General features: G+C 33.6%; 3 protein-coding genes across 3 annotated transcripts; all 3 read left to right on the top strand.

The window, feature by feature from the left end:
- Positions 1 to 22: 22 nt before the first annotated feature.
- Positions 23 to 3,374, top strand: LOC108468511 (cation/H(+) antiporter 15-like). The gene is made up of 6 exons (XM_053017934.1): positions 23 to 236; positions 503 to 772; positions 881 to 992; positions 1,290 to 1,371; positions 2,241 to 2,722; positions 2,864 to 3,374. The coding sequence occupies exons 1-6, from the start codon at positions 23 to 25 to the stop codon at positions 3,372 to 3,374; spliced, it is 1,671 nt and encodes a 556-aa protein (XP_052873894.1).
- A 4,049-nt stretch (positions 3,375 to 7,423) lies between these two features.
- LOC108468512 (cation/H(+) antiporter 4-like) lies at positions 7,424 to 11,069 on the top strand. The gene is made up of 4 exons (XM_017769391.2): positions 7,424 to 7,772; positions 7,878 to 8,683; positions 8,795 to 8,876; positions 9,831 to 11,069. Exons 1-4 carry the CDS (start codon positions 7,530 to 7,532, stop codon positions 10,956 to 10,958), a joined length of 2,259 nt encoding a protein of 752 aa, XP_017624880.1. The 5' UTR covers positions 7,424 to 7,529; the 3' UTR covers positions 10,959 to 11,069.
- Positions 11,070 to 15,804: 4,735 nt separating this feature from the next.
- On the top strand, positions 15,805 to 19,483 carry LOC108468514 (cation/H(+) antiporter 4-like). Its single transcript, XM_053017932.1, has 3 exons — positions 15,805 to 16,167; positions 16,281 to 17,279; positions 18,297 to 19,483. The coding sequence occupies exons 1-3, from the start codon at positions 15,913 to 15,915 to the stop codon at positions 19,416 to 19,418; spliced, it is 2,376 nt and encodes a 791-aa protein (XP_052873892.1). The 5' UTR covers positions 15,805 to 15,912; the 3' UTR covers positions 19,419 to 19,483.
- The last annotated feature ends 5,698 nt before the right edge of the window (positions 19,484 to 25,181 follow it).

Here is a 25,181-nt window from a genome sequence, read left to right as displayed (position 1 = left end):
TTAGCGACAGTCAGCTGTAGCCATGGCCGAGTCATTGCCTCCGCCGTATCATCTCTACGACAATGCAACATATGAATTTTGCTTCGTTTTACCTCCCAAGGTGAATTCCGCCGGTATATGGGAAAATGCGACTAACCCGTTCATGATTTTCAGTTACTCGTTGCCGTTTTTGGAGCTGCATTTCGTCATGATATTCTTGGTCAATCATCTAGTTTATACCATCTTGAGGTCTATTGGTATCACCTTATTTGCCTCACAAATGTTTGTATGTTAATCCATCGCACCTACTCTCTCTCTGTATATATTTCTTAGCCTATTATGCTCCATGAAATGTATGCCAACTAAATGAAACCTTGTTTTCCTTTTTACTAGGCCGGCTTTATCATGGTCCCCATATTAAAACAAGAACAAAGCATGAGAATATTGCACAATCAGGTGTTAGGTGTGCAAATCATGGACACTGCATCGTTGTTCGGTTTCACATTATTTTTCTTCCTAACAGGAGTGAAAATGGACATCAAGTCAGCATTCAGGACAACAAAGAGATCCCTAGGCATCGGCATCGTATCGCTTTTATCTCCCATCTTGGTCGGTGCAGCTGTTCAAGTAAACTTCAGACAACCTAATGAACCCAAACAAGTAAAAATGGAACGTCTAATCGGAACACTGATCGAAGCGTTAACATCGTTTTCGGTCATCGCTTGCCTACTAGCCGAGCTCAAGATCTTAAATACCGAACTCGGACGACTTGCCCTATCGTCGGCTGCTGTAGGTGACTTGAGCACCTTGTTTTTAGTCCACATAATTACGTTGTCACAACATTTTGTCTCATCCCCATTGTTGGTTTTAGTATGAGGAGTGATCACGTGTTGTTTCCTAGCACTCCTTTTCTTTGTGTTTCGTCCATTGATGTATTGGGTAATTAAAAGAACACCCAATGGGGGACTGGTCGCGGAAGTGTACATCACGGCCACCATGATGGCTGCTGTAGGGTATGCTGTAGTTACACATTGGACCGATCAATCTCCTTTAATCGGTGCTTTTCTATTCGGCCTAGCGGTCCCTGACGGTCCGCCGCTAGGGTCGGCATTGATAGACAAGTTTGAATGCTTTACCAATGGGCTCTTTCTTTCGGTCTACGTGACATCATCGACAATAAGGATTAGATTACAGAAATGGTTGTCGGATCCGTCCCATGTCAAATTTTCTACCATTTTTATTATCACGACATTCTTTGCAAAACTAATACCATGTTGCATAGGTTCATATTTAAACTTTATGCCTTTTAGGGATGCCTTGGCTTTTGGTCTCATTATGAGTAGCAAAGGCATTGTCCAGTTGTCGCATGTTTGTACTTTCAGAGACAATAAGGTAAGATCTAAATTAAATTCTTTCTTTTTTATCTATTTGATATTTAAATTATTATATTTAGCCTCAGTTTACTTTAAAAATAATCAATTTACCAATAAGAATTTCAAATGTGGCATATTGGACATAGATAATCTTTTTTGTAAAGTGGGACAAAAAATTTAAAATTAAATTTAGAAAATGAGTATAGTTTAAGAGCCAAGAGTAAAATCTTAAAAGGTCAAATTTTATATACGGTCCTATTCCATATGTTTCGGCATAGTTGATCCCTATAATATAATTTGATCATTTTTAATCTCTAAATTTTCAAAATCACATTTTCAGTCTTTAAACAAATATTTTTAAATATGCAAAAAGAAATTCAACTATAGAAAAATATTAAATTATATATCCAAAAAAAAGCCACATCAGATATTGGATGGAATAATGGAAAGTTGAGTGTAGGTTTGAAAATAAGCATTTCAGAAAATGGTTAATATGTTATTTGGTATTTGAGTTTGGTTTCAGTGTTTATTTTAGTATTTAAGTTTTTCAATTTGATACTTTAGTTTTTCTTCATCCCATTAAGTACATGAGTTTCACTTTAATGTTCCATTGGTATCTGAAATTTTTTTATGTCCCAATTAAGTACATATGATTTTTTATAAAGCACATATGACATTCATTTCACCATATGATGTTGTTTCAAAATTTAAACCCTTGTGAAAGGTAAATAATTTAGAAATAATCAAATTATAGTAGAGACTTAAATCTGTCAAACAAACACTCTATGAGGACCTATAATACAATTTGACCAATCAAAAACTTGATTAGAATATCCCAAATCTATTTGATTGTTTTGTAAAATCTCTAATTATCTTTTTCATTTGTAGCTTATATCACAAAAAGTTTTTACCGCCATGATCTTTTGCATTTTGGCAAATGCAACTATAGTCCCACTCCTGGTGAGGTTCCTTTATGACCCAGATTCAAGAAAATATGCATCATATGAGCAACGGAACTTAATGCACTTAAAACCCAATGTTGAGCTACGGGTTCTTGCATGTGTTCACTCACCTGATAATGTCCCAGCTATGATCTGTTTGCTTGATCTCACTTGCTCTACGAACGAGAGTCCCAATGCTGTTTATGTCATTCACTTGATCGAGCTAAGGGGTCGTAATTCACCAGTGTTTATAGCTCACCACAATCAAGAAACTAGCACCGCCACCAGCAGTTTCTTCGAGAACATCATTTCGTTCTATGAGTACGAGGGGAACAATTGGGATTTGGTCACGGTTAAAGCTTTTACAATAATTACACCACCGAAGCTTATGCATGATGATATTTGCACAATGGCTCTCGACAAGCAAACGTCTTTTATAATTCTTCCGTTCCATAGAAAATGGTCGATTGATGGATAACTCGAAAAAGAAAATAATGTGGTAAGGAACTTGAATTGCAACATCTTGGACCAAGCACCGTGCTCAGTCGGGATCCTGATCGACTGTGGCAGGATACAGAAATTGTTGAAGCAGTCATCATCATCGTCTTTCTCAATCGGGATGCTTTTCTTGGGTGGAAAAGACGATAGGGAGGCTTTAACGCTGGCGAGAAGGATGGCTCGAGACCCTCGGGTGAAGCTAACCGTGATCCATCTCATTGCGTATCAAAATTGCAGGAACGTTGTATACTGGGACACGGTGTTGGATACCGAGATGTTGAAAGATGTTAAGCAAAATAATGGAGAACTTGGTAATGGTTGTGACGTAATGTATGTAGAAGAAGTGTCGGATTGCGGAGCGCAGACCATAAAGCTCATTATGTCAATCGCCAACGATTATGATTTAATGATTGTCGATAGAAGCTACGGGGTGGACTCGATAATATTGACGGGTTTATCAGAATGGAGTGAATTCCCTGAACTAGGGGTTGTCGGAGACCTTTTTGCATCCACGGATTTAGATAGTAGTTTATCTGTATTAGTTGTGCAACAACAACAACGTATAAATGTAAAAAGACATTGATTACTTGGTTGGTATTAACATTGTTGCTAATAGAAGTCATATTCTAATATCGTTAAAGTCATGACGATTTCATCTTATTAAAATCCATGTGCAACTTTTTTTAATTAAGTTTATTTTATTCCAAATAATTAGATAACGCGATCTCTTAATTTAGTTTCACTTCAAATTAATCATTTAACCCAATTAAATAAATATCCAAAGTGACTAAATTAACTCAAGATAATCTAATCATTGAATCGAGAAAACATATATTACTCTAATGAGTAAATGTAGTGAACCATTTCTCATTTAATCGTTTACAGTTCCATATAACTATTCGTGTCAAACACAATCCGTTAAAGAATTGCGTTGAGCTAGTGGAGAATCCAATTAGAATAATTAGGGCTTAAATAATTTGTAATTAAATTTCAACTCTTCGTCTATTAATAAAAAAATTATTTAGTTATAGAGTCATTCCACTAAAGTACTATGACTGAACTCCTTATTATATACCATTACAAAAGGTACAAATTTCAAGCTTTAGCTCAATGACCTTGTCATATGTGTGTTATCCTCCTAGGATATCCATTATCTCTTAAGGTTTAATCCATTAACTTAATTCAATCTATTTTATTTCATGATCACCATTTTATCTTCTGCAATGAAAATGATCATTACTCAAATTAGTAATGATAAAATTATTTTCCCTAGTCAAATGTCCCTTGGTTTGGTTCTATTTTCATAATCCGTAATGAGAGGATACCATTTACTCTTAACTACAACTATGGGTTATACTATTGTAAGTGATGTCATGCCATATATAATTCATATACCTAATATACCAACTTTCAATCCTACTACCATGATAGGACAAGTTTTCAAAATATCAATACACATTTGTTACACACACATGTTCATTCGCTTGCTTGGGATTTAGGTAAGTCACGTGATGAACGTCGCATGTGATTAAATACATAAACAAATCTATAATTAATTCAACTTGTGCCAAATCTAATATATTGTCAGTTCAAACAATCAAATTCATGTCTCTATCTTCAGGAGTCAATCCTGCTTCGATAATCAATATAAGCTATCTCCCCAATTGGACTTGTAAATGACAAAGTAGCCCCTTATTTAAATCATTTACTTAATCTGATTCTATGGACTCTGGACAATTTAGATTATCTATTAATATAAGTTGTCTTCTCAAACTACAATTCATCCATATAATGCATCTTTATATTAGTTAAACCTTAGGTAATTAATGAATCAATATTTATTTATACATTTTGCTTGACATGTAAAAACCATTAAGGATAATACAACATAGAGATAGTGAATAATATTTGTTTATTTTTATGAATTACAAGTTTTGTCGTATCAATAATTCATCAAATATGATGAAATTACTACACTAAGGGCACAAAAATCCTAATAGTTATCTAATGGCTATCACAGATTTGAAATAGAAATTAGTTGGTAAAAACACCTTTCAATCTCTCACAATTTCGATATTGAGCAAATTGGTTCGTTTCAAAAAATTGGAACAATTTAATCACTATCAATTTCGAAAATGAACAACTCAAGACAATTAATCACAACGTTAATGTTTTTCGTCAATTGTACATTTAGCCCTTGATGTGCATATATTTTGTGTAAATGTTGACAAAACGTGTAAATGTTGTAAGCTAAATTTATTATTATACCAATAAAAAATATGTACAATTGGCAAAAAAAATTAAAATTTTTGATACAATATACAACAATGGAGGAGATAGATAAAAGATAAGGAGGAGGTAAGGAGAAGTATACCGTGGTGTTAATAAATCTAGTTCACCTAGAGAGGCAGAAAGCCGAAACTGGACAAGAGAATAGGCTGAATTCTAGAGGTATAGGAGAGTGCTCAAAGAATTGTAAGACTTGGTTGATCATTTATTCATCATTGGAAGGGTATTTATAGGGGAGGTCCTCTTGTCCTGTAGTGTGCTGTTACAAGTCGTTACTATTAATGTAAATCTGATTCTAGCATGCAAATTAGGATTGTGTGTAGTTTTATTTCCATGTATAGTTCCTAGGTACTAGTGTCATGGGTTGCGAAGGGCAAGCTGTAACCATGACGGACTTGTGCGATCCATTGCATTTGAGGGAGGTCATTTGACCCAATCAGACTGGTCCAGTGCTTGGAGAGATTGAAAGCCGATCTCCGAAGCTTGACAAATATGGAAACTAATCTTTCATGATATGCTTGGAAAATATGGAAAGGGATCTTCAAAGATATGCGATCTTGGACTTTAATCTTTAAAAGATAGGATTCTGTAATCTTAGAGATCTGATATCTAGATAGCTTTGAATCCTAACCATTGATATATTTTAATCTGTACCGTTGATATTGGGAAGGCTTAACTATAAATAGATGTCTCTCCCCCCTATTGTAATTCATTAAGTGATTAATAGAATTTTGAGAGTATTCACTCAAACTTTTTTTTCAAGTGTTCTTATTTTTCTGTTGTTTTTGTTCATTTTTCAAGTTCGGTCTTACTTCGTTCTTCTGCTGATCTTTGTGGGTTCTTTAGAGGAGTTCTGTTGAATCCTCAATTTATTGCGAGGTAGGCTGACTTAGGCGTTTTGTGCGAAGAAACGCTTAAGGCCACACGGATTGTTTGTGAAAACTCTTAGTTCATGACACTAGTTGATGCATTCATTGGCCTGAAAATGTCTCAGCCATGATCGATTTGCTTGACCTCACATGCCCTATGAAAGAAAGTCCCAATGTTATTTACGCCCTGCACTTGATTGAGTTAATGGCTCGTGATTCACTAGTGTTTATAGCTCACCACAAGCATGAAACTAACACCACCATCGATAGTTCCTTTGAGGACATCCTTGCGTTCCATCAATACGAGCAGAAAAATTGAGGTTTGGTCACAGTTAATGCTTTCACAAAAATCTTACCATCGAAGCTCATGCATGAAGATATTTGTAATATGGCTCTTGACAAGCAAACATCTTTCATAATTCTCCCTTTTTATAGGAAATGGTCTGTTAACGGGTCTGTAGAAGCAGAAAACAATATGGTACGGAATGTGAATTGCAGCGTCTTGGACCGAGCACCATGCTCGGTAGGGATCTTCATTGACCGTGGTGGGAGGTAACAACTGATGAAATCGTCTTCCTACTGTATTGGGATTCTTTTCTTAGGTGGCAAAGACGATAGGGAGGCTTTAACGTTGGCAAAAAGGATGGCTCTAGACCCTCGAGTGAAGCTAACTGTGATCCATCGTATTGCATATCAAGATCGCAGAGACGTCTTAGACTGGGACACGATAATGGATATTGAGATATTAAAAGATGTTAAGTAAAATAACGGAGTACTTGGTAATGGCTGTGACATGATGTATGTAGAACAAGTACCCGATAGTGGATCACAGACTGCAAAGGTCATTAGGACGGTTGCTGACGATTATGATTTGATAATCGTCAGTAGACGCTACGGAGTGGAGTCGATACAATCAATGGGTTTATCAGAATGGAGTGAATTCACTGAGCTAGGAATTGTCGAGACCTTTTGCATCTACAGATATAGATAGCGGGTATCTCGTATTAGTTGTGCAATAACAACATTATATAGCTGAAAGTAGACATTGATTATAATAAAATAATATTATTGTATGATCATAAATCTTAAACGAATATGAAAAATAGCCGCAACCAAATCGCCATTAGAGTATAAAATACTTAAAAGTAAATTAGGTTAAATTTGTTAAATCAAAATTAAATTAACAAAAGGTATAAACATTAAAAGTTACATTTATTATTATACTAATAAAAGTTATGTACAATTGTTGAAAAAATATTGACCCTGTTTGGCAATTGACTGATTACTAATTGCAGTATATGTAATTCTGTTAATTTTACATTTGATAACACTATTTTTTTTCAGGTGGCCGAAAATCTAGTTGAAACAATGAGAATTTGTTGAACATTATCAAGAAAACCCAAAAATAGTTGCTAATTTGATATTTTAACTCTCTTGATTAAAACATTACAACAAATTTCTTTAATTTGCCTTCTAAGAAAAATTCTACGCAAAGCATTAAACCTTACACTATTCTTTCCCTTATCACCCAATTCCTTCCCTTCATTAATACCAGAATCTGAGCGACGTCAGCTGTAGCCATGGCCGAATCATTGCCTCCGCCATATCATCTCTACGACAATGCAACATATGAATTTTGCTTAGTTTTACCTCCCAAGGTGAATTCCGCCGGTATATGGGAAAATGCGACTAACCCGTCCATGATTTTCAGTTATTCGTTGCCGTTTTTGGAGCTGCAGGTCGTCATGATATTCTTGGTTAATCATCTAGTTTATACCATCCTGAGGCCTATTGGTATCACCTTATTTGCCTCGCAAATGTTTGTATGTTAATCCATCACATGCTCTCTCTCTCTCTATATTTCTTAGCTTATTATGCTCCATGAAATGTATGTCAACTAAGTGAAAGCTTGTTTTCTTTTTTACTAGGCCGGCTTTATCATGGTCCCTATAATAAAACAAGGACATATCGAGAAAATATTCCACTATCAGGAGTTAGGTATACAAATCATGGACACTGCATCGTTGTTCGGTTTCACATTATTTTTCTTCCTAACAGGAGTGAAAATGGACATCAAGTCAGCATTCAGGACAACAAAGAGATCCCTAGGGATCGGCATCGTATCGCTTTTATCTCCCATCTTGGTCGGTGCAGCTATTCAAGCAACCTTCAGACAACCTAATGAACCCCAACAAGTAAAAATGGAACGTCTAATCGGAACACTGATCGAAGCGTTAACATCATTTTCGGTCATCGCTTGCCTACTAGCCGAGCTCAAAATCTTAAATACCGAACTCGGACGACTTGCCCTATCGTCGGCTGCTGTAGGTGACTTGAGCACCTTGTTTTTAGTCCGCATAATTACGTTGTCACGACATTTTATCTCATCCCCATTGTTGGTTTTAGTACGAGGAGTGATCACGTGTTGTTTCCTAGCACTCCTTTTCTTTGTGTTTCGTCCATTGATGTATTGGGTAATTAAAAGAACACCCAATGGGGGTCCGGTCGCGGAAGTGTACATCACGGCCACCATGATGGCTGCTGTAGGGTGTGCTGTAGTTACACATTGGACCGATCGATCTCCTTTAATCGGTGCTTTTCTCTTCGGCCTAGCGGTCCCTGACGGTCCGCCACTAGGGTCGGCATTGATAGACAAGTTTGAATGCTTTACCAATGGGCTCTTTCTTTCGGTCTACGTGACATCATCGACAATGAGGATTAGATTACAGAAATGGTTGTCGGATCCGTCCCATATCAAATTTTCTACCATTTTTTCTACCGCGACATTCTTTGCAACACTAATACCATGTTGCATAGGTTCATTTTTAAACCTTATGCCTTTTAGGGACGCCTTGGCTTTTGGTCTCATTATGAGTAGCAAAGGCATTGTCCAGTTGTCGCATATTTGTACTTTCAGAGACAATAAGGTAAAATTTAAATTAAATTCTTTCGGTTTTAACTATTTGATATTTAAATTATTATATTTCGTCTTTGTTTACTTTAAAAATAATTAATTTACCAGTAAAAACTTCACATGTGGTATATTCTTATTGGATGTAGATAATTTTTTGTAAAGTAAGGCAAAAAAAAATTTAATTTAGAAAATGAGTATAGTTTAAGAGCTAAATCATAAGTAAAATCTTAAAATGTCAAATTTTATATACGGTCCCTATACCATGTTTCTTTGGCATAGTTGATCCTTATAATATAATTTGATCATTTCTAATATCTTAAATTTCAAAATTACATTTTAGTCTTTAAACAAACATTTTTTAGATATGCAAAAAAAAAATTTAATCAACTATAGAAAATGTTAAATTTTATATGCAAAATCATCTAGTCCAAAAAAAGGCACGTCAAATATTTGATAGAATAATGGAAAGTTGAACGTAGGTTTCAAAATACACATTTCAGAAGAAGGTTAATATGTTATTTAGTAGTTGAGTTTGTTTTTGATGTTTAATTTGGTATTTAAAGCTTTTTTATCCTAAATTGGTACATGAGTTTGGTTTCAATGTTCATTTTAGTATTTAAGTTTTTCAATTTGATACTTGAGTTTTACTTCATCCCAATTAAGTATATGAGTTTCACTTTAATGTTCCATTGGTATTTGAACTTTTTTTATGTCCCAATTAAGTACATATGATTTTTTAATAAAGCACATTTAATATTCATTGCACCGTATGATGTTGTTTCAAAATTTAAACCCTTGTGAAAGGTAAATAATTTAGAAATAATCAAATTATAGTAGAGACTTAAATCTGTCAAACAAACACTCTATGGAGACCTTTTATACAATTTGACCAATCATAAGCTTAATTAGAATCTCCCAAATCAATTTGATTGTTTTGTAAATCTCTAATTATCTTTTTCATTTGCAGATTATATCACAAAAAGCTTTTACCACCATGATCTTTTGCATTTTGGCAAATGCAACTATAGTCCCACTCCTGGTGAGGTTCCTTTATGACCCAAATTCAAGAAAATATGCATCATATGAGCAACGAAACTTAATGCACTTAAAACCCGATGTTGAGCTAAAGGTTCTTGTATGTGTTCACACACTCGATAATGTCCCAGCTATGATTTATTTGCTTGATCTCACTTGCCCTACGAAAGAGAGTCCCAACGTTGTTTATGTCCTTCACTTGATCGAGTTAAAGGGTCGTAATTCACCAGTGTTTATAGCTCACCACAATCAAGAAACTAGCACCGCCGCCAGCAGTTTCTTCGAGAACATCATTCCATTCTATGAGTACGAGGGGAACAATTCAGATTTGGTCACAGTTAACAGTTTCACGACAATTACACCACCAAAGTTCATGCATGATGATATTTGCACAATGGCTCTCGACAAGCAAACGTCTTTTATAATTCTTCCGTTCCATAGGAAATGGTCGATTGATGGATCACTTGAAGAAGAAAATAATGTGGTAAGGAACTTAAATTGCAACATCTTGGACCAAGCACCATGTTCAATCGGAATCCTGATCGACCGTGGTAGGATACAGAAATCGATGAAGCCGTCATCATCATTGTCTTTCTCAACCGGGATGCTCTTCTTGGGCGGAAAAGATGATAGAGAAGCTTTAACACTGGCGAAAAGGATGGCTCGAGACCCTCGAGTGAAGCTAACCGTGATCTATCTCATTGCATATCAAGATTGCAATAATGTTGTATACTGGGACGCGGAGTTGGATACCGAGATGTTGAAAGATGTTAAGGAAAATAGTGGAAAAAATGGTTGTGACATAATGTATGTAGAAGAAGTGTCGAATTGCGGAGCGCAGACCATAAAGCTCATTAGGTCAATCGCCAACGATTATGATTTAATGATCGTCGGTAGACGCTATAAGGTGGACTCGATACTATTGACGGGTTTATCAGAATGGAGTGAATTCCCTGAACTAGGGATTATTGGAGACCTTTTTGCATCTACGGATTTAGATAGTAGGGTATCTATATTAGTTGTGCAACAACAACAACGTATAAATATAAATAGACATTGATTACTTGGTTGCTATTAGCACTGTTGCTAATAGAAGTCATATTCTAATATCGTTAAAGTCACGACGATTTCATCTTATTAAAATGCATTTGCAACTTTTTTTAATTAAGTATATTTTATTCCAAATAATTAGATAACGCGATCTCTTAATTTAGTTTCACTTCAAATTCATCATTTAACCCAATTAAATAAATATCCAAAGTGACTAAATTAACTCAAGATAATCTAATCATTGAATCGAGAAAACATATATTACTCTAATGAGTAAATGCAGTGAACCATTTCTCATTTAATCGTTTACAGTTCCATATAACTATTCGTGTCAAACACAAACAGTTAAAGAATTGCGTTGAGCTAGTGGAGAATCCAATTAGACATAATTAGGACTTAAATAATTTGTAATTAAATTTCAACTCTTCGTCTACTAATAAAAAAGTTATTTAGTTACGGAGTCATTCCACTAAAGTACTGTGATTGAATTCCTTATTATATACCATTATAAAATGTACAAATTTCAAGCTTTAGCCCAATGACCTTGTCATATGTGTGTTATCCTCCTAGGATATCCATTATCTCTTAAGGTTTAATCCATTAACTTAATTCAATCTATTTTATCTCATGATCACCATTTTATCTTCTGCAATGAAAATGATCATTACTCAAATTAGTAATGATAAAATCATTTTCCCTAGACAAATGACCCTTGGTTTGGTTCTATTTTCATAATCCGTAATGAGAGGAGACCATTTACTCTTGATTACAACTATAGGTTATACTATTGTAAGTGATTTCATGCCATACATAATTCATATACCTAATATACCAACTTTTGGTCCTACTACCATGATAGCACAAGTTTTCAATATATCAATACACATTTGTTACACACACATGTTCATTCACTTGCTTAGGATTTAGGTAAGTCATGTGATGAACGTCGCATGTGATTAAATACATAAATAAATCTATGATTAATTCAACTTGTATTAAATCCAATGTATTGTCAGTTCAAACAATCAAATTCATATCCCTATCTTCAGTAGTCAATCCTGCTTCGATAATCAAGATAAGCTATCTCCCCAATTGGACTTGTAAATGACAAAGTAGCCCCTTATTTAAAGCATTTACTTAATCTGATTCTATGGACTCTGGACAATTTAGATAATCTATTAATATAAGTTGTCTTCTTACACTACAATTCATCCATATAATGCATCTTTATATTAGTTAAATCTTAGGTAATTAATAAGTCAATATTTATTTTTACATTTTGCTTAACATGTAAAAACCATTAAGGATAATACAATATAGAGATAGTGAATAATATTTATTTATTTTTATGAATTACCGTTTGGTCATATTAATAATTCATCAAATATGATGAAATTACTACATTAAGGGCACAAAAATCCTAATAGTTATCTAATGGCTATCACAGATTTGAAATATAAAATAGTTGGTAAAAACACCTTTCAATCTCTCACAATTTCGATATTGAGCAAATTGGTTCGTTTCAAAAAATTGGAACAATTTAATCACTATCAATTTCGAAAATGAACAACTCAAGACAATTAATCACAACGTTAATTTTTTTCGTCAACTGTACATTTAGCCCTTGATGTTCATATATTTTGTGTAAATGTTGTAAGCTAAATTTATTATTATACCAATAAAAAATATGTACAGCTGGCAAAAAAATTAAAGTTTTTGATACAATATACAACAATGGAGGAGATAGGGAAAAGATAAGGTAGAGGTAAGGAGAAGCATATTGTGGTGTTGATAAAGCCAATTTATAGGAAATAGGTAAATGACACGAGTAAGCTTTAATAAGCTTAGTAAGTTCACAGGTTAAAACGATAAAACTTATTGAATAAACATAATAAATCATTTAATAACAATGTTAATAAACATTAGTCCTACAACCTACAATCAATCAATGGTGAGTTATACAAATATAGAAGTTGCATAATTAGATCATTCATACAAACTCAATCAATATCAAGTCACAATATACTATTGGAAATCAAGCATATATTTTTACAATTCAATACGCAAGCCATTTAACCAATTTAAATTTGCCCGACAATGAACTATATAACATATATGGATACGTAGTTATCCACTGAAACACACCAAAACGCTCCAACGAGCCAAACCAACTGAGAAAGTGCCTAGCCTGTAGGCTAAAAAGTGCCTAGCCTGTAGGCTAACATCCTTCCAGAACACACCTTGGCACCAACTGCCCAGCCCGAAGGCTTTATATCCGCTCTCGGTAACACACCAGAAACACTATAAATATAACACGATAGTCCGCAATAAATGCTGGACTCTAGTATATTTAATGGACAGGGATAAATCAGGAATCATCATCTCATCTCTAGTCAGACCCGTACAGTGCGCAATATAACCTATTGGCAGACCAATTACATCATATCATATATTCATCCCAGCTTAATATAAAAAACCGCATAATATCTTACAATTCAATTACATTTCTCACCTTGAATCATCTTTATGATTATTTCATTAAATATATATAAGTATTCACAAATCATAGTTCATAGGGCTTCAAATTATACTAAATTAAACCGTATGAACTTACCAGGGCTAAACTGTAGAGATAGTAAAATTTAGGGACTAATCAACAACTTTCTATTTTCCATGATTATCTACTTGTTCTTGATCTATAAAGTAGTTTTTATTTCAATTTATCAGATTCAACATCATGTAATATTCAATTTAGTGCTTATGTCTTCCTATTTACAATTTTTCACAATTGCCCCAAACTTTTACACATTATTTGATTTAATCCCTAAAATCGAAACAATCTTATTTTCACAACTAATCCCTATACCCATGAGCCGAATTTAATTAAATTACAAATCATCCCTCTAATTCTAAAATTTTACAAGGAAACCATGCCAAGTTTAACAATTTAATAATTTAATCCTTAAACTTATAAATTAAACAAAATCACTTTACAAACTAGTCCAAACTCATTATCAAGCTTTCAACTAAACCATTTTCTATAAAAAAACATCTAAGATTCATCAATGGAAAGTTTTAAAATCGTTAACAGTTTTGAAAGCGGAGGCACAAGTTAGCTGGACCTAGTTGAGACTATCATAAAAACACAAAAATTACAAGAAACAAGTGAAAATGGCTTACCATGCAAAGATTTTAGCTTGGCTCAAGCTTCTTATGTATGAAAATTGTGGTTTCGGTCATGGGAATAAAAAGTAAAGAAGATGAAAGCTTTATTTTTACTTTTGTGTTATTAATTTTATTACTTTAATTAATTAAACTAAAATATAAAACATATGAAATGTAATAAAACCTAATAATCAATCATCCATGATGGTTCATTAAGGTTTAATTACCATATAAGGCCTCCTTCAACTACTAATTAAGCTATTTAATCAATAAAATTCAATAGCGATTAACTTTTGAATTAGTTATTTTTCTTTAACTAGTCAAATAATAAAATTTCTAAAGTGTAACTTCACATGCAAATATAATAACTCCGTAAATATTTAATAAAAATATTTATGAGCTCAGTTTACAGAAAAGAGGTCCTGATACCTCATTTTTCAAAACCGCTTGACTTTAGGGACAAATCACTTAACTTTAACTAATAATTCAAACAACAAAAATTATCAAGTCAAAATTCTATATACTATAATATTTGACTCGTAAATATTAATATTTAATTTTTACGAACTCACTAGTCGGATTTGTGGTCCCGAAACCACAAATTTTGACACAACTGAAAAATTGTTGTTACAGAGCTTGACTGTCTTTTTGTACGAAATCATGTTACTCAGGGCACTCTACACCTTGCTTTTGTCTCATCATCAGCTCAGATCTTAAACATTTTCACAAAGACGCATCTACAAAACAGATTTCACGACTTATTTTCCAAACTCAATCTAAGGTCCACAACATCACCTTGAGTTTGAGGGGGATGTTAATGTAAATCTGTGTATTAATGAAAAACTGATTCTAACATGATTTTAGCATGCAAATTAGGGTTTTGTCTAGTTTTGTTTCCATGTATAGTTCCTAGGTACTAGTATAAATACCTATCACTTGTACAATAATAGAAAACCAAAAATGAGTTCCTTTCTTTTCCTAAGTTTCATAACAGTTACAATGGGCATACTGACATAACAAACGTGAGGTATGAACATAGTGGTCCTAGATAGTACGAGGTTATTGTTATTCTCCGACAGGCCCACTCATAGTTAGTGGCATATTCATACATAGAGAAGTGTTTCTACTTAAAAAGTGAGTGCATGATGACGTATCTCGCTTAATGAGTACCCTTGTCATGAGAACAAGTGGTCAAGGGGACCTAATGATAGAGGGGTTTAAAGGTTGATTCTGGTGGCTTATTGTGCTGACACATTTATAAGTGTAAGGGGATATAACAAACATTACTTTCAAAATTGGAAAAGGATTAAATTTCTCTGATTTATTCTAAGGGATAAATTTTGTTATTGTAAAACTAAGATATAACAAACAAATTTTTACTAAATAACTTAAAAAGATAAAAAGAAGTCAAAATAATAGGATATATTTACGGTTTATTAAGATTTTAATTGAATATTTCACCATATCAACTAACTCTTAACTCAAATAGAATTCAAAAATTTATTATATATATTATATTATGTTTGATTTTGTTTGTTAATTTCTTAATAAAAAATTAGGTAAATCTGTTAATTTCAGGGCCGAAAATCTAGTTGAAACAACTAGAAATTGTTAAACATTAACAAGAAATCCCCAAAATTGCTGCTAATTTGATATTTTAACCCTCTTGATTACAATATTACAATAACTTCCTTAATTTGCGTTCTTAAAAAAAATCTACATATATAAAGCATTAAACCTTACCATCCAATTCCTTCCCTTCATTAATACCAGAATCTTAGCGATAGTCAGCGGTAGCCATGGCCGGAGCATCGCCTCCACCATCACCGATGCCATTTCTTCTGTACGAGAATGAAACATCTGAATATTGCATCGTTTTACCTCCCAAGGTGAATTCCGCTGGTATATGGGAAAATGAGACTTCCCCGTCGGTGATTTTCAGTTACTCGTTGCCGCTTTTGGAGTTGCAGGTTGTCTTGACATTCGTCATCACTCATGTAATTTATACCATCTTAAGGCCTCTTGGCATCACCTTATTTGCCTCACAAATGTTTGTATGTTAATCCGTCACCTACTCTCTCTCTATTTCTTAGCCTATTATGCTCCATGAAATGCATGTCAACTAAGAGAAACCTTGTTTTGTTTTTTTTTTTTTTTTCTTTACTAGGCCGGCATTACCATGAGCCCCATGGTGAAACTAGAATCAGTCAGGAGCATATTCTTCAATGAGGAGTTAAGTATAGAAGTCATCGACACTGTAGCGGTGTTCGGTTTCACATTATTTTTGTTCCTAACGGGAGTGAAAATGGACATGAAATTAGCATTAAGGACAACAAAGAGATCCGTAGGGATCGGCGTCGTATCCCTTTTATCTTCCATCTTGGTCGGTGCAGCTATTAATGAAACCTTCAAACAACCTAATGAAACCGAACAAGTAAAAACCGAACGTCTAATCGGAACAGTGATCGAAGCGTTAACATCGTTTTCCGTCATCGCTTGCCTACTAGCCGAGCTCAAGATCTTAAATACCGAACTCGGACGACTTGCCCTAACATCCGCTGCCGTAGGCGACTTGAGCACCATGTTTTTAGTCCACGTAATGTCGTTGTCACGAAATTTTACCGCATCACCATTGTTGGTTATAGAACGAGTGGTGATCATGTTTTGTTTCATAACACTCATTATCTTCGTGTTTCGTCCATTGATGCATTGGGTAATTAAAAGAACACCCGATGGGGGACCGGTCGCGGACGTGTACATCACAGCCACCATGATGGTTGCATTCGGGTGTGCTGTATTTACACATTGGACCGATCGATCTCCTTTAATCGGTGCTTTTCTCTTCGGCCTAGCTGTCCCTGACGGTCCACCGCTAGGGTCGGCATTGATAGACAAGTTCGAATGCTTTATCAATGCCTTCTTTCTTTCCATCTACGTGATAGCATCGACACTGAGGGCTAATTTTGGGAATATGTTGTCAGATCCATCCACTGTCAAATTTTTTACCTTTGCTTTCTCCATGACATTCCTTGCAAAACTAATTCCATGTTGCATAGGTTCATTTTTGAACTTTATGCCTTTTAGGGACTCCTTGGCTTTTGGTCTCATTATGAGCAGTAAAGGAATTGTCCAGTTGTCGCATTATTCTACTTTTAGAGATAATAAGGTAAAATTTAAATTTAAAAATTTACTATTTTATATTTAAATTATCATTTCGCATTAGTTTACTTTTAGGAAAAAGGGTTCTCAATAAGAATTTGACACATGCCACATTTTTATTGGATGTAGATAATATTTTTTGTAAAGTGAAAAAAAATTTAAATATCAAATTAAGAAAATAAGTATAGTTCAAGAGCCAAATCATAAATAAAATCTTAAAAAAGGCAAAATCCTACATATAGTCCCTATAATATGTTTCTTTGATATAGTTTATCCCTATAATATATATATTTTTGATAATTTCTAGTCTCCTTAATTTTCAAAATTATATTTTCAGCCTTCAGACAGACATTTTCTTTTAAATTCTATAATTCACATAGATGATGTGACATAATACATTAAGTTTTCTTGTATAGTTTTACAAACATTTTTTTGCGTTTTCTAAATATGCAAAAATAAAATTCAGCAACTATAAAAACTATTAATTATATATGCCACATCATCTGGTCTAAAAAAGCCGAATCAAATATTTGTCGGAATCAATGGAAAGAAGTTGAAGTAAAGTTTCAAAATACGCATTTTAGAAGGTTAACATGTTATTTACTACTTAGTATTTGAGTTTATTTTAATGATTTATTTGGTATTTAGAGTTTTTTATCTCAAATTTATATTTAAATTTAATTTTAATGTTTATTTTGGTATTTAAGTTTTTTAATTTAATTTTATAAGTTTTTTTTCTAATTCAATACCCTAGTTTAACTTTAATGTCCAATTGATACCTAAGTCTTTTTTATGTCCTAGTTAAGTATCTATGATTTTTTTTATTAGAGAACATTGCGCCATATAATATTGTTTAGTCTGGGCTGATACAAAATTTAAACCCTTTCGAAGTATAGAAATAATCAAATTATAGTAGACTTAAACCAGTTGAACCCCTATGAGGATCTTTTATATGATTTGACCAATCAAAAACTTAATTAGAATCTCCCAAACCTATCTAATTATCTTTTTCGATCATTTGCAGGTTTTATCAGAAACAGTTTTTACCGCCATGGTCATCGCCATTTTGGTAAATGCAACTATAATCCCAATCCTGGTGAGGTTCCTTTATGACCCAGATTCAAGAAAATATGCAGCATATGAGCAACGGAACCTAATGCACTTAAAACCCGATGCTGAGCTACGGATTCTTGCATGTGTTCACACATCCTATAATGTCCCAGCTATGATCAATTTGCTTGATCTCACTTGCCCTACGAGAGAGAGTCCCAATGTTGTTTATGTCATTCACTTGATCGCGCTAATGGCTCGTAATTCACCGGTGTTTATAGCTCACCACAATCACGAATTCAGCACCACCTCCACCAGGTCCTTCGAGAACATCATTCCGTTCTATCAGTACGAGGGGAACAGGTGGGGTTTGGTCACGGTTAACGCTTTCACGGTGATTACACCGCGGAAGCTCATGCATGAAGATATTTGCACGATGGCTCTCGACAAGCAAACGTCTTTAATAATTCTTCCGTTCCATAGGAAATGGTCGATGGATGGATCCCTTGAAGAAGAAAATAACGTGGTAAGGAACTTGAATTGCACCGTCTTGGACCAAGCACCGTGCTCAGTCGGGATCCTAATCGATCGTGGCAGGAGGCAGAAACCAATGAAGCCGTCATCTCCATCGTCTTACTCAATCGGGATGCTTTTCTTGGGCGGAAAAGACGATAGGGAGGCTTTAACGCTGGCGAAAAGGATGGCTCAAGACCCTCGGGTGAAGCTAACCGTGACCCGTCTCATTGCGTATCAAGATTGCAGTAACGTTGTAGACTGGGACACGGTATTGGATACCGAGATGTTGAAAGATGTTAAGCAAAATAATGGAGTACTTGGTAATTGGTGTGACATAACGTATGTAGAAGAAATGATGCATTGCGGATCGCAGACCATAAAGCTCGTTAGGTCAATCGCCAACGATTATGATTTAATAATCGTCGGTAGACACTACGGGGTAGAGTCAGTACTATTGGCGGGTTTATCGGAATGGAGTGAATTCCCTGAGCTAGGGATTGTCGGAGACCTTTTTGCATCTACTGATTTAAATAGCAAGGTATCTGTATTAGTTGTACAACAACAAATTGTAAAAATGTAATAGACATTGATTATCTCGAATTAACATTATTATTAATATAAAAAACGTGGGTTTGAGCGTGTTAATCCTCTTCTATAAGAATTAAAGAGAAATTATAGATAACTTTTGAATTTTATAATAAAATAATAGACATTGATTATATGCAAAAATCTTACTCTTTATTATCTCGTTTTATTTAATACTTAAATTAAATTCTTTCATCAATCAAAAACACAACTAAGGATCGAATCTTTAAAATAACCTTGTTTTGAAGGACATATATGAAAAATATCCACAATCAAATAGCTGCTAGAATATAAATAATTAAAATTTTGTTGGGAACCTGTTTTAATGTAAATACATTGTAAACAAAATGTATTTTGTGTTTAGTTTATAACTAAGCTTTCAAGGTAAAAATTTTAGTGAGAGAATAATCTTATTTGGTGTATGAGTGTGAGGTAAATATTCTGTGAGTGATTTAAACTTAAATCATAATTTGTAATGTAGATATATAGTGAATTACTCACTAAATAATGCCTTGGAAAAATTTTTCAAACAGCGTAACTAATTCTCGTGTACATATTTTCTTATTAGTTTTTTATATGTTACTCAAATTGTAACTTAATTTACAATTGAAGAAGTAGCTTGGCACCTTCGGATGTTCATAATCTAGTTAATTACTTCCTACCTCTTTTTTTTAAATCGAGATATAATTGCTTTTTTAATTAATTTAAACATTTCAGGTTTTTTCTTGTTGGTTTCATTGTAAACTTAACTAAAATCAAAACTTAATTAAAATTAAAAGTTTATGTATGCTATTGTTGTCATATAGGCGGTGGGGTATAGTACATTTAATTTACTTTTTGTTTCATGTTATAGTATTGCTACCGTAACTAATCTCACCTCCACTGCTATTTTTACACTAAATGCACTGCCCATCCAAACTCACCCTTAATTAATTTAAACATTTAAGGGCTCCTAATGTTGTCTTCTTGCTTGCTTGGCCGATAGCTTATTAACCTTTGTTACGTCACTTTAATACCCACATATGTATTTTAGATAATTAATTAGTTAATTTTAGTTAATAAATCAATATTAGTTACTCGATTAAATAATTTACAAAGTCTTATTCTAATCTCGTTAAAGTCATGACGACTTCATCGAACTAAAATGCATGTGTAACTTTTTTAATTAATTAATATTATTTCATTCCAAATAATTAGATAACATGATCTCTTAATTTAGCTTCACTTGAATTCATTATTTAATCTAATTAAATAGATATCTCAAGTGACTAAATTAAGTTAAGATAATCTAATCAATGAGTAGAGAAAACACTTATTACTCTAACACGTAAATTTAGTGAACTATTTCTCCTTATTTAATCATTTACAATTCCATATAAGTAGTCATGTTAAACACAATCCGTTAAAGAGTTACGTTGAGCTTGTGGTAATCAATGAGCCAATATTTATTTATACATTTTGTGTTACTTGTATAAACCATTAAGGACAATACAACATAGAGATAGTGAATAATATTTGATTATTTTCATGAATAATCAATTTGGTCATTTCAGTAATTTATCAAATATGATGGAATTACTACACTAAGGGCTCAAAAATCCTAATAGTTATCTAATAGTTATCATAGATTTGAAATATAAAACAATTGGTAAAAAAACCTTTCAATCCATCTCAATTTTAATATTGAGCAAATTGGCCCGTTTCAAAACATTGGAGCAGTTTAATCACTATTAATTTCACAAGTGAGCAACTCAAGACAATTAATCATGATGTTAATGTTTTTCGTCAATTATACATTTAGCCCTTGTTGTTCATATATTTTGTGTAAATATTGACAAAACGTGTAAATGTTGCAAGCTAAATTTATTATATCAACAAAAGTTATGTACAATTGGCAAAAACATTAACGTTATTGATACAATGTACAACAATGAAGGAGATAATGAAGAGGTAAGGAGAGGTATATGGTGGAGTTAAGGAAGGCAATTCATCTAGAGAAGTGGAGAGTCAAAAATAGACAAGAGAATAGATTGATTTCTAAAGGAAGAGGAGATTGCTTAGAGAAGTGTAAGGTTTCAAACGTTGATCCTTTCTTCACCATTTGAAGGGTTATTATAGGGGAGGTCCTTTGTCCTATATTGTGATGTGGCAAGTGGTTACAATCGACAATGGGCATACTGGCATAGTGAACATGAGGTATGTAGTGGTCCTGGACAGTACAAGGTTATTGTTATTCTTTGACGAGACTCACTTATTGTTAGAAGCATGTTCATACTTAGAAAAGTGATTGTACCTAAAAAACCAAAGTGCCTGATGAGGTAGCTTGCTAAGCAAGTGGCCTTGTCATGGGAATAGGTGGTTAAGGCCACTCTCGAGGCGCAGGTGGTCAAGACCACACTATTGATTTGATATACTGAGAAGATAGAGGTACTTAGGATTTAATCCGCTTAACCTTTAAACAACTTACCCATTGTATTATCCCCTAAGAAACCCCGTTGATCCTAATCCATTTTTGTTTACTTATCACCAGTTCATGTTAACCCGAAAACCACCTTAATTTTGTAAATCACCCTTTTTATTAATTCCTTTTTTGTTGAGATTCGATTTGGTTAGTTGTCTGACTATGTTTCATTTGTATTGTTGAATTTCTCTTTGATCTAAAAAAATTAGCAATCTTGATCAATTGATAAATCAATATTTAGGTTATAAACCTTACTATCTTATTTAAGCTTGAATTGTTAATCTCATATATTGTATAAAAGCTCACATCCACCTTTTATTTCACATTGATGTTAAATTCTTGTAATTTAGCAGTTGATTCTTTTGGTTGGTAACCTATCAATTGGAATCTCGATTGTAACCACCTTTTATGACCTTTTCCGTACCCATAACCTAAGCTCTGTTACAACCTCGTAAAGACCTCTTAATTGGTGTGTCATCTCATATATGTAGTGGTGAAGATTTTATTTTCAAGCAAGCCTATGGTAATAGCATTTCTTGTTTAACTGTTGAGTGCACATTACTTGAACCTTAAACACCTTAAGAGCTTTGAGTAAACCTTAGTGAGGGTGCTAATTCTTGTTGAATTTGAATTTCAAGTAATTATTGAGATAAGGGAGATGCCTATGTTTTTTTTGCCTTAAAAAAAATTCTGCTTGGATTGCTTGTACTTTTTAGTGTCATTTTAGTTTAAATTTCCAATGTATGATTATTTGTAGATTATCCTGAGACGTCGGTGAAAACAATAAATTAAAGGAAGTTAACTTGAATATGGATTGAGAACTTTTCTTGAAGACAAGCAAACGCTTAAGTGTAGGGATATTTGATAAGTGCTAAAAGTAACATTTTTAACCTTATTCTTAACACGTTTTGGGTGATTATCCGATGTTAATTGTGAATTTTATACTCTTAATCCTTTAAATCCATGGCGAATTGGAAGCCCTTCATATATAATGATCATTTTATTATGGTCCTGCCACACGTGCAACCACAAGGGTTTTGATGGTGACAGAGGGAAACCTAACCGCGTCGTCATCAAGTTCCACCGTCTAGGAACAGTAAATCTAATTCAAACCCCGATCCTAAGCTCTAATATTCCATCTTCAGATCTTACTCACACCCTACCCATCCCCAACAACAACCACCTTCATTCGAGGAAATATTTGGCGTAGACTCTAACCCCGAGCCTCAATATTCGGCACATTCTAGAGCGTACTCATACCACCTAGAGCCTCATCAGCAAGCACCTACCAGGTAAGATATCTTTTGTAACACTCCTTACCCGAGACTGTTGCCAGAATCGAGCACGAGGCATTACTAAACTTATTCTATCCCTTAAATAGGTTTAAATTGTTTATTTAAGCATTTCGGAATGTACTGCCATTCTGCATCGTAGTCGCCTAAAAATTCATATCTTGAGTTCCGAAACTCGAAATTAAGATCCGTAAATTTTTCCTGAAACTAGACTCATATATCTATCTACTAATTTTTTTCATAGATTTTTGACTTGGCCAATTAGTACAGTTTATTAGTTAAAGTTTCCCCTGTTTCAAAACTCGACTGCACTAACCTCTTGTTACTACGAACCATGTTTCTTCCTGTAAAAAATTCATATCACTAAGCCGTTTGTTTATCTTAAAACTAGACTCAACAAGGATTATAACCATATAAAGTATACCTTCTAATTAGTTTTGTACAATTTATGGTGAACTTCCAAAGTTGAAACAGGGGTTCCAGAAATCGCTCGACCTGTTTCACTAAAACTCAGATATATCATGAAATATAATACCTTTACCTATTTTTCTTATTCCATAAGAAAATAGACATAATAAGATTTAATTTCATATATTATTCATCTTCAAAATATGTTTATGCAATTTTTAGTGATTTTTCAAAGTTACGTTATTGCTGTTACTTGAATCTGTTTTAGGTTTCTTTCACATTTTCATAATTTTCATGTGATAATCACCATTCAATCATACATATTAATAAACATGCATATCATCGGCCATTTTATTAGCTAATCACTAGCAAGTATTTACACATCATTCATTGTTCATATTATACCAAAAGTGGCTAAGTTTCTATACATGCCATACACAAAACAAAACGTCTAATTATACCGAGTTATTTCTTTGATAGTGTGATCGGCCTCCGACATTTCCTTCGATCCCCGAGTGGCTAGATAAGTACTATAAGAAGAAGAAAATAAAGAGATTAAGCACTAGGCTTAGTAAGCTTACAAGCAAATAAATCACAACATTCAACATAATGGATAATTATGCATAATATCATCTAACATCATAAATTTCTTTACTTCTCAATTTCTATCTTCTTCTTTATTCCCTTACCTTCTTTCTTACCTGACCTTTCCTTTTTCATAAGTATAATCTACTTTTCCTTTGCTGTTAATTCACTGTAATTTAACTCGTATCCTGACCCGTTGAACCACTCGGAATACTAAGGATACTAGGTCGCTCTCGTCTATCAATATCTCGCCAATGCCATGTCTTTGACATGGACTTACATGAATTATTCTGTCTCCAATGCCATATATAATATGGACTTACATGGCTCAATCCTGTCTCCAAAGCCATATTTCTAATATGGACTTACATGGCTCATTTCGTTACATCCTCACAACCCTAATATCCTAACATTCCTAGGGTTCAACCGGCTTTCTAACACTTTTCCTCTGTCACTTCACCTTAAATTCGACTTTAAATATTTTCATAACATAAATATATAAATGCTGGAAATTGACAATAATAATGTAAAATAAAATAATATTGCATTTATTTATCAGTAAACTTACCTCGATACAAAATGTGACTAAACTTTACAATTTAGTCCTTTACTTTTCTTTTCCCGATCTACTCTCAATTTCGCTCTTCTTGATCTATAATAGCAAATTTAGCTTATTTAATATCAACATTTATCAAAACAACCCTTTACTCAAACTTTGTCAAAATTACATCTTTGCCCTAAACTTTCACATATTTGCACTTTTGCCCCAAGGCTCGTAAATTAAACTTCATCCTATTTTCTTATGTTTTATGACATGCTGATCATTTTTCCTTCTATGGCAACATCAAATTCACACACTAACATGTACTTATGACTATTAGGTATTTTTACCGATTAAGCCTTTTTACTGCGTTTTCACTTAAAACCAAGTAGCACAAGTTGTCTAACATAATTTAAAACCTCATATTCCATCATAAAACATCAAAATACACAAATTTCACCTATGGGTATT

This window comes from Gossypium arboreum, chromosome 8 (assembly GCF_025698485.1).
Source record: "Gossypium arboreum isolate Shixiya-1 chromosome 8, ASM2569848v2, whole genome shotgun sequence".
NCBI lineage: Eukaryota > Viridiplantae > Streptophyta > Magnoliopsida > Malvales > Malvaceae > Gossypium > Gossypium arboreum.
Note: the sequence above shows the minus strand (reverse complement) of the source record. Positions and strands in the feature narration are given on the sequence as shown.

Excerpts from the sequence above, each read along its gene's own strand:
- LOC108468512 (XM_017769391.2), top strand. The coding sequence starts at position 7,530 with ATGGCCGAATCATTGCCTCCGCCATATCATCTCTACGACAATGCAACA. Across the intron at positions 8,684-8,794 it reads AGGATTAGATTACAGAAATG|GGACGCCTTGGCTTTTGGTC; the intron begins GTTGTCGGATCC and ends TATGCCTTTTAG. Across the intron at positions 8,877-9,830 it reads GTACTTTCAGAGACAATAAG|ATTATATCACAAAAAGCTTT; the intron begins GTAAAATTTAAA and ends TTTCATTTGCAG.
- LOC108468511 (XM_053017934.1), top strand. The coding sequence starts at position 23 with ATGGCCGAGTCATTGCCTCCGCCGTATCATCTCTACGACAATGCAACA. Across the intron at positions 237-502 it reads TACCATCTTGAGGTCTATTG|GAGTGAAAATGGACATCAAG; the intron begins GTATCACCTTAT and ends TCTTCCTAACAG. Across the intron at positions 2,723-2,863 it reads ATGGCTCTCGACAAGCAAAC|GATACAGAAATTGTTGAAGC; the intron begins GTCTTTTATAAT and ends CGACTGTGGCAG.
- LOC108468514 (XM_053017932.1), top strand. The coding sequence starts at position 15,913 with ATGGCCGGAGCATCGCCTCCACCATCACCGATGCCATTTCTTCTGTAC. Across the intron at positions 16,168-16,280 it reads TATTTGCCTCACAAATGTTT|GCCGGCATTACCATGAGCCC; the intron begins GTATGTTAATCC and ends TTTCTTTACTAG. Across the intron at positions 17,280-18,296 it reads CTACTTTTAGAGATAATAAG|GTTTTATCAGAAACAGTTTT; the intron begins GTAAAATTTAAA and ends GATCATTTGCAG.